The 20,256-nt window shown below is 41.1% G+C and overlaps 1 protein-coding gene across 5 annotated transcripts in view; it reads left to right on the top strand.

Annotated features, from left to right (window-relative positions):
* kcnt1b (potassium sodium-activated channel subfamily T member 1b) overlaps positions 1 to 20,256 on the top strand; it is a 105,823-nt gene that overhangs the window by 41,702 nt on the left and 43,865 nt on the right. For 3 of the 5 annotated variants that reach the window (XR_008064105.1, XM_052461823.1, XM_052461822.1), the window contains exons 4-7: positions 16,685 to 16,764; positions 18,898 to 19,000; positions 19,602 to 19,667; positions 19,912 to 19,960. Coding sequence is in view for 4 of the 5 variants with exons in the window: in XM_052461823.1 (XP_052317783.1) it covers positions 16,685 to 16,764; positions 18,898 to 19,000; positions 19,602 to 19,667; positions 19,912 to 19,960 (298 nt within the window). In the remaining variant the exon portion in view is untranslated. Of the gene's footprint in view, positions 1 to 3,167; positions 3,207 to 16,684; positions 16,765 to 18,897; positions 19,001 to 19,601; positions 19,668 to 19,911; positions 19,961 to 20,256 lie in introns of all 5 variants that reach the window. The other 2 variants (XM_052461824.1, XM_052461825.1) reach the window with 1 other exon arrangement.

The following is a 20,256-nucleotide window of genomic DNA, read 5'->3' as shown; positions in this document are numbered from 1 at the left end:
TGGAGACATCAGTCTCACTTGTAGAGGTCGGGACAATCCAAATACATATGCTGTAAACCTTAGAAAGGCTCAGACTATCAACAGACTTTCAGTTGGATTTGTATTAAAGAGCCACTGAACACGCTGATTGGCACGTGTTTTTATTTTTCTCATTAGAAAAATGACATTTCAGCCATTGAGATGTGTGTCCTGACCGATTCCGCATTTCATTAATGACGTTTGTCCCCCATGACACACTGTAGATGCAGAAGTCTATTTCACGTCCTCAACATAACCCGAATGAATCTAAGATAACTCAAGAAATCTGTAATTAATTTGGATGTTTTTGCAGAGGACGTTTTAGTTGCGTAATTTTATATCTAACGAAAAAAATGTGCGAAGTGTTGTCTTAGTCAGTACTGCTGGGCAGCTCAGGTCTGTCTCACTTGCTATGCTATTGGATAGAGAGCCATCACCATAGCTGTTCACCCCATGATAGTGAGCAAATGGACATGGTCAAACCAAAACCGAACTTTCATTTACCCTGTTGTGACGTACAGATGTTCCAAACTCCATTTTTAGAAAAGACTGACTTTATGACCAACATTATCCTATTTACACTTTGTAGTCAATTCTGACACTAGAATAACCACATAGGCCATTTTCAAAGGGATTTGTTGTTTTTTAAAGGCAGTCGCTCTTTAAATGTCAACTGAAACTTAATAAATCAAACAGACAGCGTGAAAATGATTGATTAATTAGTTGAACATCTATACTGTATATCAGTGTCAAGTTTGTCAAGTTCCCCAAGGTTGCAAATGTATATTCTCCAGCTAATCATCAAACCCTTGATTAGTTGAATCAGGGGTGCTTATGCGGGGCCTGATCAAAAAAAGGGTAGAAGGGGACTGCAGTTGAGAAACACCTGTGTAGATCATCTGTTGAAGACTGTGCAAATAAATTGCTTCTAAAAATGTTGCAGTGTACAACGATGTCAGGGACAGGCTGAATACTAAAATAGTTTATTTTATTTAGCAGTCAAAAGTATTCGCCTAAGAGACTCAATAGGTGATGAGTTCCAAATTAGAGTAGTGTGGATAAAACGTCTCTGTTCACACCTAAGTGGTTACTGGACCTCTCCAGGGTCCTGACTACTTCCTGATTGTGATGCGCGACACACTATTCTCTTCATCCACACAGAGTGACCTGAATGTAGTTGAGCTCAGGGATTTAGGTTTAGCTCAAAAGTTTGTGGCCTGGACAACATTGTAATCTGTCCCTGATGTACAATACCGTTAAAAAGTTTGAGGTCACTTAGAAATATCCTTGTTTTGGAAAGAAAAGCATTTTTTTTGTCCATTAAAATAACATCAAATTGATTGGAAATACAGTGTAGACAATGTTAATGTTGTAAATGACTATTGTAGCTGAAAACGGCTGATTTTATTGGAATATCTACATAGGCGTACAGAGGCCCATTATCAGCAACCATCACTCCTTGTGTTAGCTAATCCAAGTTTATCATTTTAAAAGGCTAATTGATCATTAGAAAACCCTTTTGTAATTGTTAGCACAGCTGAAAACGTTTGTGCTCATTAAAGAAGCAATAAAACTGGCCTTCTAGGCAGAGTTACAAAGAAAAAGACATCTCAGACTGGACAATAAAAAGAAAAGATTAAGATGGGGAAAAAAACACAGACACTGGATAGAGGAACTCTGCCTAGAAGGCCAGCATCCCAGAGTCACCTCTTCACTGTTGACGCTGAGACTGGTGTTTGCTCCAGATACTCATCGAGTCTAAAGAAGGCCAGTTGTATTGCTTCTTTAATCAGCACAAAAGTTTTCAGCTGTGCTAACATAATTACAAAAGGATATTCTATTGATCAATTAGCCTTTACAAATGATAAACTTGGATTAGCTAACACAACGTGCCATTGGAACACAGGAGTGATGGTTGCTGATAATGTAGATATTCCAGAAAAATCATCAGTTTCCAGCTACAATAGGGATTTACAACATTAACAATTGTCTACACTGTGTTTCTGATCAATGTGTTGTTATTTTAATGGACAAAAAAATGTGTTTTTCTTTAAAAAACAAGGACATTTCTAAGTGACCCCAAACTTTTGAACGGTAGTGTAGTAGGCCTATTTTAAGTGTCGCTTGAGAAAATGCTTGGTCGGGTACGGGTTACAAATAGAAATAGAATATTTTTATCCATCTACAAGTATAGGAAGTGACAAATCCATAAAAGGTATTTATCCGATTCTATCTTTTTCATTTGTCAGGTACTATATCTAGGGAATTACCGTGCCCCTCCTAATAAGAACTCAATCTGTCTATATTCATTTATTTTTATGACTTTTTATGACTATGTTTGATCAAAAGTACATTGGAAGTAAAGTAATGGTCTCTCCCCAAGGTCTCTATAAGCTGTTGATTCTTATAACTAAGATTCTCATTAGCAAACTTCAGGAAGTCTATACCTTTAGCCGCATATTGTATCAGTATAAAGTATGGTACAGTCATTTTATACAAATCTGTTCCATACGATTTCATTCCGATTTTTATTTTTTAAATGTAACCTTTATTTAACTAGGCAAGTCAGTTAAGAACAAATTCTTATTTAATTGACTCACTTTTCTTATATCCTCCATGACTATTCTCATATCCTCCATGTTTGACATTGAGCCTTTGATTCTCAACATTATCCTTCTCTGTTTGCTGTCACCATACGTTATTAATGTGTCCATGGCACCGCTCGGCTCAATGTCCCCATGATACATTCATTCAACCTGCTACAGAATGAAATATAATCTGTCCAATTCGTCATCATGTGAATGCTGAAGCCATTGCGATTGACCCAGTGGGTTTCCTTCCTGCTGTCCTGTAGTCTCCTGTGGTTTGCAATGAGAGTCTCCCGTCTGTTCTTAAACCAATCAAAGCATTGTATGCGAGAATACCTGTCAATCCTAATGTGTAATCCTGATCTAGGATCGGTTTTTCATTTTTGTAAATCATGGCACCTGCTAATAGATCAGCACTCCTACTCTGAGACCCTTTTGTCTTTCTGGTGTTACGTGTCCTCTATAAAAGCATGCCCTGCCCTCCATCCCTCCCTCTCTTCCTTTCCTCCTTTTCTCCTCTTAACATCTCCCTATCTATGTCCATGTGTGCTGTGCCTATAGGTATCAGGAGGAGTACAGTATGGACTCTACCAACGCCCAGTAAGTCCCAGGATGCATCCCAAATGGCACCCGACTCCCTATATAGTGCATTACTTTTGACTAGGGCCCATAGGACTCTGCTTAAGAGTAGTGCACTATGTAGGGAATAGGGTACCATTTGGGACACACCTCCAGCATCATGCTAGCATGGCATGGCATGTGTCCTGTGATTATGTCCACTATGGGAAATTGATAAACACACACAGCTTGTTTCTTCTATCCCTCCCTTTTGACTTGAGGATGCATCCCAAATGGCACCCTATTCCCTATACAGTGAGTGCACTACTTTTGACCAGAGCCATATGGGTCCTGGTCAAAAGTAGTGCACTATAAAGGGAATAGTGTGCCATTTGGGATGTAGACTTAGTCACAGCACCAGATAAAACCGTTGAGCTTGTGTCATCAACCACTGGAGGAGTTTAGAGAAGTACTTTAGGTGATAAAACCTCGAGATTATTTGATTTTGTTCAGTGATGCAGTCAGTGGATATGGTTGGAGTACGTTGACTGTGTGCTTGCCTGCCTATACATTTTTGCAGCGTACCGTAGGCATTACAATGTACATATTGTATAGTGCTATCTAGAAGAACTGCAAATGAGTAATGGATTGTCTTCGTAGAGGAACGCTTATAAACCATTGTCAGTCGGTTTGATAAGTGCTCCCTCAGCATTTTATTGCAAATTACTTTTTAGAGAGATCATTATCAAAGTGGGCTAAACGGGCTACTGGTTACTAAAATCACATTATCGCCTATTTAAAAAAAAGATAAATACAGCCCTCCGGGCGGCAGAACAATCACCAACGCTACCAAGTCAAACAGCAATTTTGATGTAGTGCGCGTGTGGACTGTGGGCTTCTATGCCTGGCAGGCTGGAAATGATAACTGATAACATGCTTCCTGTGCTCTCTGTGGTTTCTGTATTGTCTGTCTGTCCGTCTGTCTGTCGAGGAAATGGATGATGAATAGATTTCTTTAGGGATGCTGTAAGTGCTGATGGTGCGGTGTCAGAGGCAGGCAGCGGAGTTTAAATGTTGGCACAAGTGTTCTCTTCCGCTCTAGAGATGGGGCTAGAAAGGGGAATATTTTGGACGATATTATATATTGATTCTATTATCCCAAGTATCGATTTTCAAAAAACGTAGTTAACGCTAGCTATCGCTAGTCGGATGTACCTGCGCCAAAAATGATTCTCCCCCTATAGCTTGGCCTCAATCTTATTTTTAAATGGTGAGTCAACATGTTTTCAGCACTTTTATTTCTATGACCGATCAAAACTCGTTTTTATGATGGTTCTTTCTTGTCCCTCTGCAGCAGACCTTTTATATCGTGAGCAATATGTTTGTAACATTGAATCACAATAAAACTGCAGTATAAAATTGGAATACATATAGAATTGCAATACACGTCATATCAGCACCTACGTATCATGATAATATTGTATCGTGAGGTCCCTGGCAATTCCCAGCCCTATTTGTTTCGAATTTATGGAGAAAGAATCAATCGAGCAGTGGGTGGCAAAATGTTTAAACAAAACACGGTTTTCCTCACAATATTTCCATACGATGGCATTCTGCTTTTGAGCGTTTGGTACTCGAAAAAAACAAGCAGTTATAGCTTACAAATTGTATTTTGCTCTTGTGGTCAAAGTGGATATTTGAGAGCAAAGTGGTCCAACATAATGTGATATGTGATCTGACCAGGCTTTGGAATTGACTCAGAAACACCAATTTAGAATGGAAAACATGATTATAATCCATCTTGATCCATGTTACCACTCACAGCAACAGTGTTTCTTTAAGATGTATCATCATCACAGTCAATGCAGGGGGCTGAACACGGGAAATAGATTATGTGATGCTTTATGAATTCCTCCCTAATGAATGTGGAGCATGTGAAGAAGTCAATAATTAGCGAGCAGTCTTAATTACAGTACAAGTAATAATAATTATAGATTTCATTCCAAGTAAAATCTCAAAGGCGCTAAAATCATTTTTGGGATCTGGTGGTTTTTGGGCGATGGTCTTCCACAACTTCAGATGAAGCAAGTTAGTTTGGAAAATTAGCGTCTTGAGCGAAGAGAGCACTGATGGTGCAGCCAGGCAGGGAATTGTCTGGAAAACATCTGACAGAACGGCCCAGGAGCTTTTCATCGGGCACCTTGTCATCTTCGATGTTTGCAGCTCCTCCTTCGTAAGTGTCACATATACACAGGGAGTCAGGAAGCAGGTGCAGTAGGAGAGTTTAATTACAATGATGCAAGGCAAATTAACAAAACGGAATGCATACTGAACATGAAAACAAACCATAACTGCCTGATGACTGAGGCTATTGAGGGCTAAATAAATGATGAGGAATGATGATGAGGAAGGGGAGTCTTTCCTGGTGCATGGGTCCCACGGTGAAGGTGAGTGATGTGTGTGATTGTGACAGATCCCAATGGTTGCTTATCCAGTGCTTGGACCGGGAAAGGAGAGGAGAGTGTGTACAGATTTATGTTCAGGGAGGAGGCAAGGGCCTGGTCGAGGAAATTCCTTGTGGCACCCGAGTCCACTAGAGCTGCAGAGACAACACCTGAGAGACAGCCAGCCAGTGAAATGGGAACCAGAAAGGTTTGGCAGAAAACGATGATGGAATACGCACACCTACCCTGGAAGACGGAAGATCACCTCTGCCCTAGTGTTTGGGACGCACCGGACACCGCTGAAGCTGGTGCCCCTCCTGGCCGCAATAGGGATAGAGCCCCAGCTGTCTCTGGCAACTCCACTCTGCCAGGGAGAGGTGTGGGTTGAGGCTCGGGACAGCCAAAGGTGGGAGGCGAGTGGCGAGGTGAGCAAAGGCGCTCCCGAAGAAGGTTATCCAGACGGATGGCCATTGTGATGAGTGCGTCCAAGGATAGGTTGTCATCCCGACACGACAACTCCATTTGGACCACTTTGCGCCGTCCTCTCCAGAAAAGAGTGTGGAGGCCCGTCTCATTCCATCCGCTACAGGCTGCCACAGTCCGAAGGTAAGGGCGTACTCCGCAGCGGTCTGGGGACCCTGCTGGAGTTGGAGATGTCGCTCACCTCCCTCTCTGCCATCTGGAGGATGGTCAAAAACCGTCCAGAACAGACCCATGAACCTCTCATAGGAACCCAGCTCCTCCACTCCTCTCTCCCAGACAGTCGTAGACCACTTCAACGCCCGCCCGGTCAGTAGGGAAATGACCGTGGCAACCTTGGACCTCTCGGTGGTAGGGGCTCCCGTCTGATGGGCGAAATAGAGGGAGCACTTGAGTCGAAAGTCACGGCATTTCGATTAAGTACCGTTATACTTCTCCGGAAGGGACAGTAGGGCTTCGCTGACCTGGGTAGGCTAGGGGACTGGCTGACTGTGACGACCCTTGGTAGGAGGCCCTCTGATAGGGGTATGGATAGCCTCCCTGGTAGTGTTGAGGCGGTGGAGAACCTCCCCTATGGCCTTACCCAGTTGCGCCAGCTGGTCGCGAGGTTGGTGGAGCAGATGACCCTGTTCCTGGACCTTCTAGAAGATGGTTTTCTCCTCTGCTGCTTCCATATTGCGAGGCAGTATGCTGTCACGAATACGAGTCAGGAAACTGGTGCAAAAAAACAGGGGATTCGTACTAAACAGGACAACAAACCAATACTGCCTGAAGACTGAGGCTACTGAGGGCTAAATAAAGGGAATTTAATCAAGGTGATGAAGTCCAGGCGTAATGCTGGGGAGCAGGTGTGCGTAATGATGGTTGCCAGGGCCGGTGGTTCGTAGACCGGCGACGTCTAGCGCTGGAGGGAGTAGGCATGACAGTACGTGGGCTGGATCATCCACTATCAAAGTGTACCACCCACCTGGGTGTGGCCTCGGTGACTAAAAGCAGCAGTAAGACCACCTCACTTGGTGGTTGTTCGGAAAAGCCCCCTACAAAGGGGTCTATTTTTTATTTATTTATAAAAAACACTTTAAAAACAGTAAAATATTACAATATTGACATAGTTCTCTGCCTAGGCTTCATCAACATGCCATGGCAACCACGGAACAAGACTTCCAAGTAGGAGTTGCAGGGACTGGCTCGGTTGTTTCCCTGAAAGCTGTAGTCTCTGTGTTGTGATACACCTTCAGTCAGCCTGGGCTGGACGATCCAAACCAGAAGGCGATGGAAGGCTGGTTCTGTTGATCAATAAATGTACATTTGAAAGCTAAACATAGCCTATGCTTGAAAGTTTTAAGTCTTGTATTTGCATGTGCACGAGATTCTCTACTTGCAACATATCTCAACATTGTGCTTAGAGTAAGAACTGCTATTTCTATTTCTGATCACTTTGTGTATATTATGGATAGTCTGACTTTACTCTATCCACAGCCATCAAAGATAGAAATTGGTTGACTGGAGCAGTGGAGTTGGTTGACTAGAGAGTGAAAGAGATATAGAACATTGTTCAGTATGCAAATAAATGTATGTAGGAAAATAACATGGAACACCCCCCCCCATGGTTAGAGAAGTAACAATCACTGACACTGTCATCTGTGTGTGTTACTTCTACGCCTTTTAAAAACAAGACATATGGAAGGAAAAATCTGTCTCTTTCATTTATCATGGTTTCACTTCTTCCAACAGATGATAGTGACTCAGATAACATAGCATTTAAAGCAGCTTTGTTCTCTTCTTTTAGACAGATTGCCCTGCTGTCAAAAAGCTGTTTGATGTTTATTTACAGTGCACAGTCTTCACTTCAGTGTGTGATTTTCAAAGCGGCTTGAAATCGTAATCTTCTCGTAGGCAATAGTGTGTGTGTGTGCATGTCTTTGCATGCACCCACGTGCGTGTGTTCAATGTGAATGAAAATGCAATATTTAAGTTAAATTGTGAATTCTAATTAAATATACATTTGTGTGTGCATGTATACTGAACAAAAATATAAATGCAACAATTTCAAAGATTTTACTGAGTTACAGTTCATAAAAGGAAATCAGTAAATTGACAAATTCATTAGGCCCTAATCTATGGATTTCACATGACTGGGAATACAGATATGCATCTATTGGTCACAGATACTTTAAAAATAAATTGGCCTCACAAAGGGCCTCAGGATCTCATCACCGTATTTTTGTGCATTCAAATTGCCATTGATAAAATGTATCATGACACTAGGCGAGACCCAAATGCAGGCACAGGAGGCAGATGGTTGGAGTTAAAGATGTTTAATAAATCCAAAGGGAATAGACAAGAGAATGGTCGTGAGTCAGAGTCCAGGAGGTACAGAGTGGCAGGCAGGCTTGAGGTCAGGGCAGGCAGAATGGTCAGGCATGTGGGTACAAAGTCCAGAACAAGTCAAAACCAGGAGCACTAGAAAAAGGAGAAAAGGCAAAGCAGGAAACCGGGAAAACCGCTGGTAGGCTTGGACATATAAGACGCACTGGCACAGAGAGACAGGAAACACTGGGATAAATACACTGGGAAAACAAGTGACACCTGGAGGACAATAACGAGGGCAGGTGAAACAGATCAGGGTGTGACACAATTGTGTTTGTAACTTGCCCATACAATAACCCCACCGCCACCATTGTGTACTCTGTTTACAACGTTGAGATCAGCAAACCGCTAGCCCACACGACACCATACACACGGTCTGTGGTTGTGAGGCCAGTTGGATATACTGCCAAATTCTCTAAAACAACATTGGGAGGCTTATGGGAGAGAAAAGAGCATTAAATTCTCTGGCAGCAGTTCTGGTGGACATTCATGCAGTCAGCATGCTAATCTGTGTCATTGTGTTGTGTGACAAAACTGCACATTTTAGAGTAGCCTTTTCTTGTCCCCAGCACAAGGTGCACCTGTGTTATGATCATGCTGTTTAATCAGCTTCTTGATATGCCACACCTATCAGGTGGATCGATTAACTTGGCAAAGGAGAAATGCTCACTAATGGGATGTAGGGATGTAAACAAATTTGTACACAAAAGTTGAGAGAAATACATTTTTTTGTGCAAATGGAACATTTCTGGGATCTTTTATTTCAGCTCATGAAACATGAAATGAATGAAAGCGAGATTCAGAGGAAGATTGTGGCTCAATAGCTACACATCTCTTAGTATACAATCTAACCTGTCAGGCACAAACAATGCTCCAAGGTCCCTGCTGGAGCTTACAGCCCATTATTATTACCCTCTGCAGGAGTTAGGGGAGGTAACCATTTTATTACAGAAGGAGATCAAATAGATCTGTTTCACCCCCACTTTAGATTAGTTGACTAACAGTTAGTCACAGTTAGCTCTCCCATCATTTGTAACCTCCCAGACACACCCCAACGTCCATGGGCCCTTATTAATGGAATTGCTTTACATGAACGTCAATGTGTTTCATTAGATAGCTACAGTATATGCCTATGCAAATGTATAGAATTAAATATATATTTTTAGAGTGACTAGCTTGTCAGTTTTGAATAAGTGGTACCACATGGGTGATCCATAAATCACAGTGACTACACCGTTCCGTTTGACTTTTCATGACATGATGGATTAGGAGAGTCCAATTGAAATACATGGAATAGCTGAGGGACCAATCAGAGTGCATGTTCTTAGAAAAAAAGGTTCTGGATAGAACCAATAAGGGTTATAGTGCTTGCTGCATATATGACACCCCTAAAGGTTCTATATAGAACCGTTTTGTAGGGTTCTCTGATCAGAACCCCAAGGGTTCTTCTTCACTGAACAAAAATTGGTTCCATATAGAACCCTTGGATTCCATATAAGGGTCCATATGGAACCAATTTCAGGGTGATATATATGAAGCGTGCATATAACCCTTGGTGGCTCTATCCAGAACCTTCTTTCTAACAGTGCAGGATATAAATAGACCTCTGGTCTCTGAGGATGTCACACACAGGAAAGGATGGGTAGGGATGTGCTACCCTGAGGAACACCAGAAATACTGAATTCGCCTCTTCCTTTTTTAGTACACTAAAGTTCTTCACGCCACAACAAAGCTTTCTACAGATAGGAGCCACAGCTATGTAATGTGTTGACCATTAGGTAATATGCATTTTCAGTACTGCAGCTCACAGAGCATTATAATCAACATATGACTGAACTTAAGAGTTCCTACTTCTTACATTACTGAACTTCTCACACTAGTACAGTATGTAACTTGCATGGATAAATTGTATTGTAGGCCAACTAAAGGGGTGGCGTAGCAAATTGCATCATGGGAGTAGTAGAAGAAGTAGATCAAATTTATGCTCAAGGTAGTCGGTGTAAAATAAAGAAATAAATTGGAAGAACAATCACAGAAAGTCAACATGACTAATTTATTGATGTTCCTAAGTTATTAAACCACATACAGTTGTGTGTGTAAGCTGTTAGGGTCAATTCTAGGCTCCCTAAGGATTTAGGATATGTGGTTTTAAATTGCATCATGGAAGAACAATTATGCTCAAGGCCGACAAAGGCCGACATAAGTAAGAGGATCCATTGCACTTTAAAGAAATACATTATTTAAGGTCTGTTCAAATCCTCCATCGGAAACGATGTTACTCCATAGCTATCTGAGTGTCAAATTGAAGATTCATGTGGCGTGTAGCTTAAATGCCACACATTTCAACAAGACAGGCAGACAGCAGGGATGCAAACTAATCACCTTTCGGCTAAATTCGCCTTTTTGAATCCAAAATAAGTGTGCTATGTGCTTCGTGTTGATCCGATGAGAATAGTTTTGGGGGGGCTTTGTATAGCGATGTGAAGAGGTAGGTGCCTGACCGCAGAGACAGGGGTTGAGAATGTGATGAAGCATACTTTTTGAGCTATAACATAAAAACAGCTGGCATTTGGAAAGTTTGGGGTGAGGGAGAAAGTGTGGTGGAACAAGTATTGTTAGCATGAGGTATCTTGCTAGCTGGATTGAATTCTCCGTTAGCTAGCCAGAGAAATGTTGAGCAACATTAGCCAACTTTAACTGATCAAATCATTTAGTTCATGGTGTGAAAATTAGCTGGCTGCTAACCAATTCGCTATAGTATTAACTGGTATACAACTCCTTGCCTTTCCTCAAGTTATAACTCGTTAGTTGCTTACTGGACCCTGGCAATCTGTGTGAAATGTTAACTAGCTAACGAACTATCTGTGAACTGATGTTTTTCCTCTAAAGTAACGTTATGTGGTTAATTTTCTGAATGAGAGAATTAGGTGAAAATGAGGCATTGCTTGTTAAAACAAGTGGATTCAGGGATGAAGTGGAGCTGGGCCTGGCTTAAACTGGATGCTACCATAGAGGTGAAACAAACACCACACACTTTCCCTCTTTCTCCCTTTTTCAATACAGTGGATAAAAAGGGGTATGCCAGGTGTACCCTCTGCCTGAAAGAGGTCAATTATGCCAACAAAGGGTATCATGATCTGCTGGCACATTATAGAACAGATGTCAACAGCTTTTGTTGTGTTGAACTTGCCAGTAACATAAGGTGACCAGATTTCTGAAATGAAATCCAGGGACATTTCCAGTTTGGCGGTCAATATATAATTAAAATATCCAATGTTATTATCTATGAAATAAAAAAGGGGGACAATTCCAGTTTCATGTATTTAGTCTAACAGGAACACTGAGATAGACAGAGAAAACAACTACAGTGGGGCAAAAAAGTATTTAGTCAGCCACCAATTGTGCAAGTTCTCGCACTTAAAAAGATGAGAGGCCTGTAATTTTAATCTTAGGTACACTTCAACTATGACAGACAAAATGAGAAGAAAAAAAATCCAGAAAATCACATTGTAGGATTTTTAATGAATTTATTTGCAAATTATGGTGGAAAATAAATACCAATAAATACCAATTTTCAGTCCTCCAAAATTGGTATTTGTTGTCGGCAGAGAATGTTTTCCAGGTTACATTTTTGGATGACCACCAGGACCTCAGCTGCAATTATCTCTGCCATTTCTCCAGCAGCTTTACATGTCCATGATTGGACGCATCAATGGACAGGGACACACTACTGTATATTACAGAAACACTACAGACAAGACAGAATTGTCCGATCTGAACAGCCATTCAGTAGTCCTGCTAGTCTGGGTAGAATAAGAGCAGAAGACAACGTGAGCAAAATTGAAAAAAAAACAGACAATACTATATGTGAAATACTTAACATAATAAAGAAATAACATGCTGATGAGATTGGTAACTACATAATATATTTATACCAACCTAATCTGTATATTTCTCAGAAGAATATATATTCTTCAGGATTGCTCTGTCTTTGGCCAGCTTCTCCATGAACTCCTGGCAGGGGAGGTTAAAGTTTGTCTTCACAATAAGCATGGCCTTGACGGTAGGAACAGTGAACCAATTTCTTGCTGCTGTCCATAGATCATTCATTTGGGAGAACACTCTCTCGACTGGTGCATTACTTCCAGGTAAGCACATGACAGAGGCTAATCTAGCCAGGTTAGTGTGTGGGATGTCATTCTCTTTGAAGTGGGTAACCACCGTGCTCCATCTGTGACTAAGTGGTGTCTCTGATGTTTTCCATTCTTCAAGCGATTCCCCCCTTTAGGAACTCTTGCAGGCCAGTAACGTCGTCACACAATGCATCCTCATTGATGGTCACATTGGGGCATTTTTCCTGCAGTGTGGCTGCTGCCTTCTGGATCTCTTCACGCAGAGGTTGCCCTTTTAAAAGGAGACAATGTAAATCTTTAGATCATCTGTGTGCTTTCCCCATGCTTGCAAGTAGTTCACAGCCGTAGTGAAGAATGATTGGGATGTTTTGAGAAAGCTCTCTTTCGACATGGCTCCATTTTCCTCTAGTTCTCTCAGAAGTCCTCTGACCAAAACTGGAATGAAGTTGTCATTACGTCTTGCAGTCAATTTTGCCTCAACGTTTCTCAGAATTGCAGCGGACTCCACAGCACCAGCGGTCCTGGCCTCCGAGCATCTTGATCGTGTCATTGAATACGGTCAAGTTTCCATGGACAAAGGCCAGCCAGAGTTCAGTCAGTGGATCTTCGAACATTGTTCGCTGGACAACAGCATTTGTCTTCAGAAATAAAAAAGGATTTCAATGGCACATACATTTTCAGCACTTTTTCTAGAGCAGGGAGCATGGACATCCAGCAAACATTGCCGTGTTCTAAAATGTTATGGTACTCCTGGCCAACAAACTCACAAAAGCCCTTCAGTCTTTCTACTCTGACGGTGAAAATAGGAAACATATCCAAATATACTTGTGAGCAAGTACTCAACATCATATCCAAAGCTGTTCTGGCCATGTTATGAATGATGTGAGAAGGACAACCTAAGCCAATCACCTCCCGCTGCAGAGAATTTTAAACTTTGGTATGGACATTGACCCTCCCCAGCCTATTCAGTCCTCCAAAATTGGTATTTGTTGTCGGCAGAGAATGTTTTCCAGGTTACATTTTTGGATGACCACCAGGACCTCAGCTGCAATTTTCTCTGCCGTTTCTCCATTCAATTCAACAAAATCAAGCAGTTTTGCTTCCACAGATGTTCTGCCATCATATATCTTACATATCTGACTACTATTGGCAGCAGCTTTACATGTCCATGATTGGACGCATCAATGGACAGGGACACAAATTCAACCTGGTCTAGGTGCTGTGTTTACCGAAGTACTTGCCCATGTTGCTAACACGTTACTCACTATGGCATCACATTTTGTCCTAGCACATGTCAACTTTGGCTCATAAAGCTTCCGTGTCAGTTGTGCTGTGCAGTCCATAGATCTGTAACTATGATTGTGTCACATATTGTGGTATGCAAAGACACCCTCCTGCACAGCTAAACCATATTCTTCTTGGGAAGGCTCTACCTTCTTGAAGAATGTGGTGAGAGAGGACATACCAACACGGGCAATCAGAGAGGCTTTATGCTTTTTCGTCTGCTGATGTTCTACTACTGCCATTCTTCTCTGGCTACCAAATTGAAAGAGAGGAATTCTGTTGTCTTGACTGGAGCGTATAAATGGAAATTCTCTCGATTTTCATAAAAAATGCATTTCCTTTTCTTGGAAAGAGTCATTGTATCTCCTCTGTCTGCTCTTCTTCACTCTCCTTTGTGTCACTCTTCTTACTCTCAACTTTTTCTTCTCCTCCAATCGTACTCCTCTTTTCTTCACTCGTCTTCCTTTCCTTCTCTTCACCTTTCCACCTCACTCTTCTACACTCTCCTTTGCTTCACTATTTTTACTCCCTTCATTTTTCCTTCTCCTTCCTCTCCAATCTGTATTAATAAATAGCATACTATTAGATAACCAAAGTATTTTAACAGATTCCCATTGCTTGCCTCATGTTTGTATTTTATCTCAAAAACATTGTTTGGAATAATAAATTGGCAGGCTCTGTAACCATATCTTTACCTTTCCTCCTCTGTCTCCTTCACTCTTCTTTCCTATGCAGTCTTCTTCCTCTCCACTGCTAATGCTATCCATGAACATTTCTAAATATATTTTCACACTACTTATTATAACGCCAAACCATTAAAATTGTAATCTACAAACATATTAGCAGAATTAATTGTGCATTCATTTAATATAATCATATTTTCAAAATAGCCGTCCACTGCATGTTTACATGTGAACGTTTTTTAACTTAGCTACCATAACAGTAGCTGCTAACTTAGTGGTAGTCTAACTTAGTCTACATAGCAAACGTTAGCTAGCATAACCTATTTAAAACCTTATAGAGCAGATCATCTATCTATACAATAAATTGTGTCATACATCACTAGCTAGTATCTCAAACGATTACCTGACTTGAAAAGACGTGTGTGGTGATGTTGTGAATCCACTTGACACTTGCTAGCTTCTGGCCGAGTTTTCCACAGCAGTTTTCTCTAAAACTAGCGCGAGCAAGTAGTTTGGCGAGCAGCCCCCTCTGCTGGACAAAACAAGCACCACGCGATTGAGACATAAACCGGTAGGCTCTGCTGCCTGGTCTTTCCTGACAAGTAAAATATTTCACTTTGCAGTCTGTTTTTAACGCACAGTTAAAAACGGGGACATTTCCGGGACAGCTCCAGCCGGGGACAAGCCACCAAAAACGGGGACTGTCCCCGGGAAACGGGTAACACGTGTGAGTGAGGGGGGGGTATTATTTTTTTTTACTCAGTGAACGTAATTTTTGCACATATGTAGCCTGTCAACTATAGTGGGCATTATAATAATGCAAAAATAGAATGCCTGTTTTTTCATTCTATTTCTACTTTAAGATGGTTTATTCCCAAGTGCAATATTTAGATGTGTGTGTGTGGTCACAAGTTTTCTATTATAAAGGTTGTCATGGCTCACTGCAATATTAGTGTATTGTTTTTTTCTCAAGACTTGTGTCATTTTCAGTAAAGTCTAGGCAACAAATAACATTGGATTTCTTTCTTTACATTTTTTAGCTGCTTTGTTGTTTAATTGGTTAACCTGCATTTCCCCCTAGAAGGGATTTTTTTGCATGTTTCAGTGCAAACATTTTTTTTAACCTTTTTAGTCCCTCACCAATTTGCATCCCTGCAGACAGGGAAGGCACTCATGTTAAAACAGATTCCATTCTCAATGTGTTGTTCTCCAACATCAGATCAATTGCTCTGTCGTATAACAATATTCAACCTCTATATGTTTCCAAATTCTCATGCTTACTGTTCATCTCTTTAATAATTTATTAAACTTTGTTGTCGTAATTGGACCACTGTGGGTAATAAGAGACTATAAAGGGGCCATTACAATGTATTAGTTCTTTAAATCTAAGCAGTATCTGTCTAGCTACCCATTCCAGGAAAACAGAATCAATGAAAGGAACTGGTTTTGTGTAATTGTGACCCATTTTTATTTATTTTATTTAACCCTTATATTTTACCAGGTAAGTTGACTGAAAATACATTCTCATTTACAGCAACAACTTGGGGAATTGTTACAAGGGAGAGGAGGGGGGATGAATGAGCCAATTGTAAGCTGAGGATGATTAGGTGACCGTGATGGTATGAGGGCCAGATTGGGAATTTAGCCAGGACACCAGGGTTAACACCCCTACTCTCACGATAAGTGGCATGGGATCTTTAGTGACCACAGGGAGTCAGGGCACATGTTTAACATCTCATCCGAAATACAGCACCCTACACAGGGCAATGTCCCCAATCACTGCCATGGGGCATTGGTATTTTATTTAGACCAGAGGAAAGGGTGCCTCCTACTGGCCTTCCAACACCACTTCCATCAGCATCTGTTCTCCCATCCAGGACCAGCTATGTTCCTTGTCTCACACTGTTGAATGCCCCATATGGTACTCTAATGCAACAATGGATGTCACAGATACACACAAAAACAGAGCATCTCAGTATTCACCAGAATGCATCTTGATAAAGTTCATTTACTCACTAATATCATGACTCCGTTCAGAATTTAACGACAAAACCATGGTCCTTGTATCTATATGGATGCATGTGACCTTCCATGGTAGTTGTACCGACTGTCTCTCTTCTGTCCAGGGTGCAGGTGGAGTTCTATGTGAATGAAAACACCTTCAAGGAGAGGCTCAAGCTGTTCTTCATCAAAAACCAAAGGTCAAGTAAGTAGATTACAGCACAGGTGTACAGTACCGTCGCAAAATAACAAGGAAGTCAGACACCTGGAAACGAGAAGGATAATAACTTTAATCTAAGTGATAAGGTGCATTGCATATCCAATTTCAGCTCCAGTCAGGATTTTCAATTAGTTGTCGTGACTCATGGTGCTGTATCTACACACCATGTAAGTGTGAAAGGAGGACAATACTTTAGTTTTTTTGTTGAGGGAGAGGGTATTATCATTTCTGATTAGGACATAAGGCAGTGGTACAGTAGGCTTTTTAAAATGAACATATCTGTCCAACTTGCCATGCACAATGTGTGTGTTAGACATCAGTCTTCGGTCTGTGTGTGTGTGTGGTTGCAGTATGTTGTTACTGTTTGCAATGTATTAGTCCTTATCTCTGAGCAACTTCCCATCAGTTATAGAAAAAAGCATCAGGGCCAAATACAAATGTCATGCAAATCCAACCTGTATAGAGCCTACTGTTGAGCCAGCAAGCTGTTTACAATGATTGTTTTGGCCTGTTCAGTTTAGAACCATTGTGAAGCTTTGATGTTGTCACTGTGTCCACTGGTGAGTTTATATTAAAAAGACATTCAAAGGCAGGCAGGCCTGAATGAATGAAAAGTGAACATTGTCTTTGTGAAGCAACTAGCACCATCCTCTGACTTACATGTGTATCTGCAGCCAGGCAAGGTGTGTGTGTGTGTGTGTGTGTGTGTGTGTGTGTGTGTGTGTGTGTGTGTGTGTGTGTGTGTGTGTGTGTGTGTGTGTGTGTGTGTGTGTGTGTGTGTGTGTGTGTGTGTGTGTGTGTGTGTGTGTGTGTGTGTGTGTGTGTGTGTGTGTGTTCAGCCTTGTGCAAACACAGTGTTGTTGTAATGATTTTACTGTCACCGTACTCTGGGTTGTGTTTTCTTCCCCAATTATCATAATAATTCATCCTCTATTCCACTGCTTTATATACCTGCCACAACATACAGCATTCAAGCACGACCTCCCCCTACTTCAAAGCAGTGACACCTGTGCTGTGTTGTTGCTGGGAGCTGTGTGTGATAAAGATGAGTCGGGGTAAATCAGTTGTGAAGGCTTGCCAGACCAGCATGAAGCCGTGTTAGTCATGGCTCTGTGCATAGACGTATATTGTCACTTTAGACTGGTCAGAGAGAGAGAGCAGAAAGCACAGCCTGGGCACTTAGACAGATAGGGTTCAGGGGAGGAGTGATGTCCGGTAAGGTAGAATCACTGCCTCTGTCCGTAGACAGATATAATCACTTTTTTTCTGGCCAGAAACAGACAGAGAAGCAAACAGACGGGCAGCACTCTAACAGGTTCAGGTGAGAGATTATACATCTGTCAGGTAGAATCATTTTAAAACATTTGGAAATCTGTAAAGCGTAGTCAAAATAAAATATAAAATAAATAAAAAATCTTGATCATTCAGAATGCAGCAAATGCACATGGCAGAGGTCTGGCTGCTTTTCTCTGTAGTTTTTGGCTAAAAGCAACAATGAAATATATTTTTGCCATGATAGAACTGATTCTGACTGGAAGTTTAAATGTGCAGCATTAGCTCAGCATGGTTATAAAAATAAAATATATTTTATTAAGTATTTCAAATGTCATGGTAGGTAACAATGTCACAAGGATAATATCATTTAATTTATAATAAATATTTTTTTATCGTCAAAATAGGCCTACCATTTTTTTTCTCCGAAAATGAACACTCACTCAAGTAATCGAATACTAATGTCCACTTGGATATCCGGATATTCGATTAAATGTCCCCACCTCTTATTTCATTGGCCCGGGATGAGGTCAGTTTCCGAGTTAAAAACGCATTTCCGTAACTAGTATATCCCTATACTAATGTCTTGCATTACAAAAACTTTACTGCAAACATCATCCAGATTTATTAAAATACAGTAGCCCGGATTAAGCATATTCGTTTTTTAGGTGATAAATCAGCACAAATTCAGTTACTCTTTACCATAATAAGTTATTAAGCTTGATTTGACCTTTGTCAGCTATAATCGTTTAATTCCCTCTTGGAAACAGGTGAACAGATTTGCTCCCAATGCAATTACTTAGTAAATCTGGCCTTTAGTGTTATATTGTGTTTGCTCCCCTGCAGGCCTGAGGATCCGTCTGTTTAACTTCTCCTTGAAGCTGTTGACGTGTGCCCTTTACGTCATCAGAGTGGCTCTGGACGACCCTGAACAGGTCACTGGAGTATGGTGAGACTCCTACAATTGCATTGATCTCTTACTAGAGTCCTGCTATTTCACCTCTTACTAGTGACTCACCATGTATGCTAAACTGTGATTTGTCATTTAAGCTGGTGAATACAGACTTGTGTGGGCGCTTGGAGACAGAATGCATACATACTTTACTGATTAGGTATTTTATTCCTATTGATTGATACATGTGGTATTCATCCATGTGGGTATAGTTTGATTCAGAGAATCTAACTTTTACACAGTTGAAAAGATAACTATTTGGTTCAGATAAAAAAGATTCAGAGTTTCTATGACTCTGAAATGAGTTTTTTTTTATTTGTGAGTGTGAGACACAAAGCCTGAATGAGCAGCGTTGGTGATGGGGCAGCCTTTCTCTCAGTCTTAGTGTGGTGATGTGGAAGCAGGATATGTTTGTTTGTGTATCCCGCCGCCAGAAGCTCTTAAAGACGTAGTCTCTCTGTCTCCCGGCCATCACCATGGCAGCATACAGTACTGAGTGAGTGATGGTGACTATTACCCACAGGGTATATTTTTCACCACACACACACACTCTGAATGACTTCCTTCCCCCCACCTTTCCTGTGCATTTCATTTGCAGTGTCAACTGTCAGAATAGAACAAGCACAGCCACAGCAGAATCCACAGAAATCACAGAAATCAACTGGTAAGTTATGAGGGTCACTGCACATTGACCCTGGGCTTTGAATGTGTTTTGGATTGTAATGTGCTCAGCTAATTCCATAGCTATCAGGTGGTGTTTTGGAATTAGTATTGTCTAACCCATATGGTGTATTTATAGCCTACTCAATAATATTGTTTTGTCTTGTGAAAGGGATAATTAATTTTGTCTAATGATAAATATACAGCACATACTGTATAATCAATAAGGTTATTTTGTTTTGTGAAAGGGAGTTGATTTTCTGGGTGAACAGAAGGGTTCCTGTCTGGGCAATACAGGTAAGAGGAGACCGATAGTTACAAACATTGCTTCGATTTTGATAAAACTGACTTCTTATGTTTTTCATTCAATAATAGCCACACAATCACTGAGGGCCGAACCCATATGCAGCCATGTCCCTGTGAATCTCCCTGTGAATCTCCCTGTGAATCACCCATTGACACCAATGTAGGATTTCACGCAGATTTCAACAGTCCGTCCCCTCTATGCCTTTTCAAACATTTTGGAATTTTGACCTTACCAAGAGGCATCCTTATTGGTACTGTAGTCCCAACTAAAACGTAGCATCTTAACA

This window comes from Oncorhynchus keta, chromosome 14 (assembly GCF_023373465.1).
Source record: "Oncorhynchus keta strain PuntledgeMale-10-30-2019 chromosome 14, Oket_V2, whole genome shotgun sequence".
NCBI classification, from domain to species: domain Eukaryota; kingdom Metazoa; phylum Chordata; class Actinopteri; order Salmoniformes; family Salmonidae; genus Oncorhynchus; species Oncorhynchus keta.
This window is presented reverse-complemented; position numbering and strand designations above follow the sequence as displayed.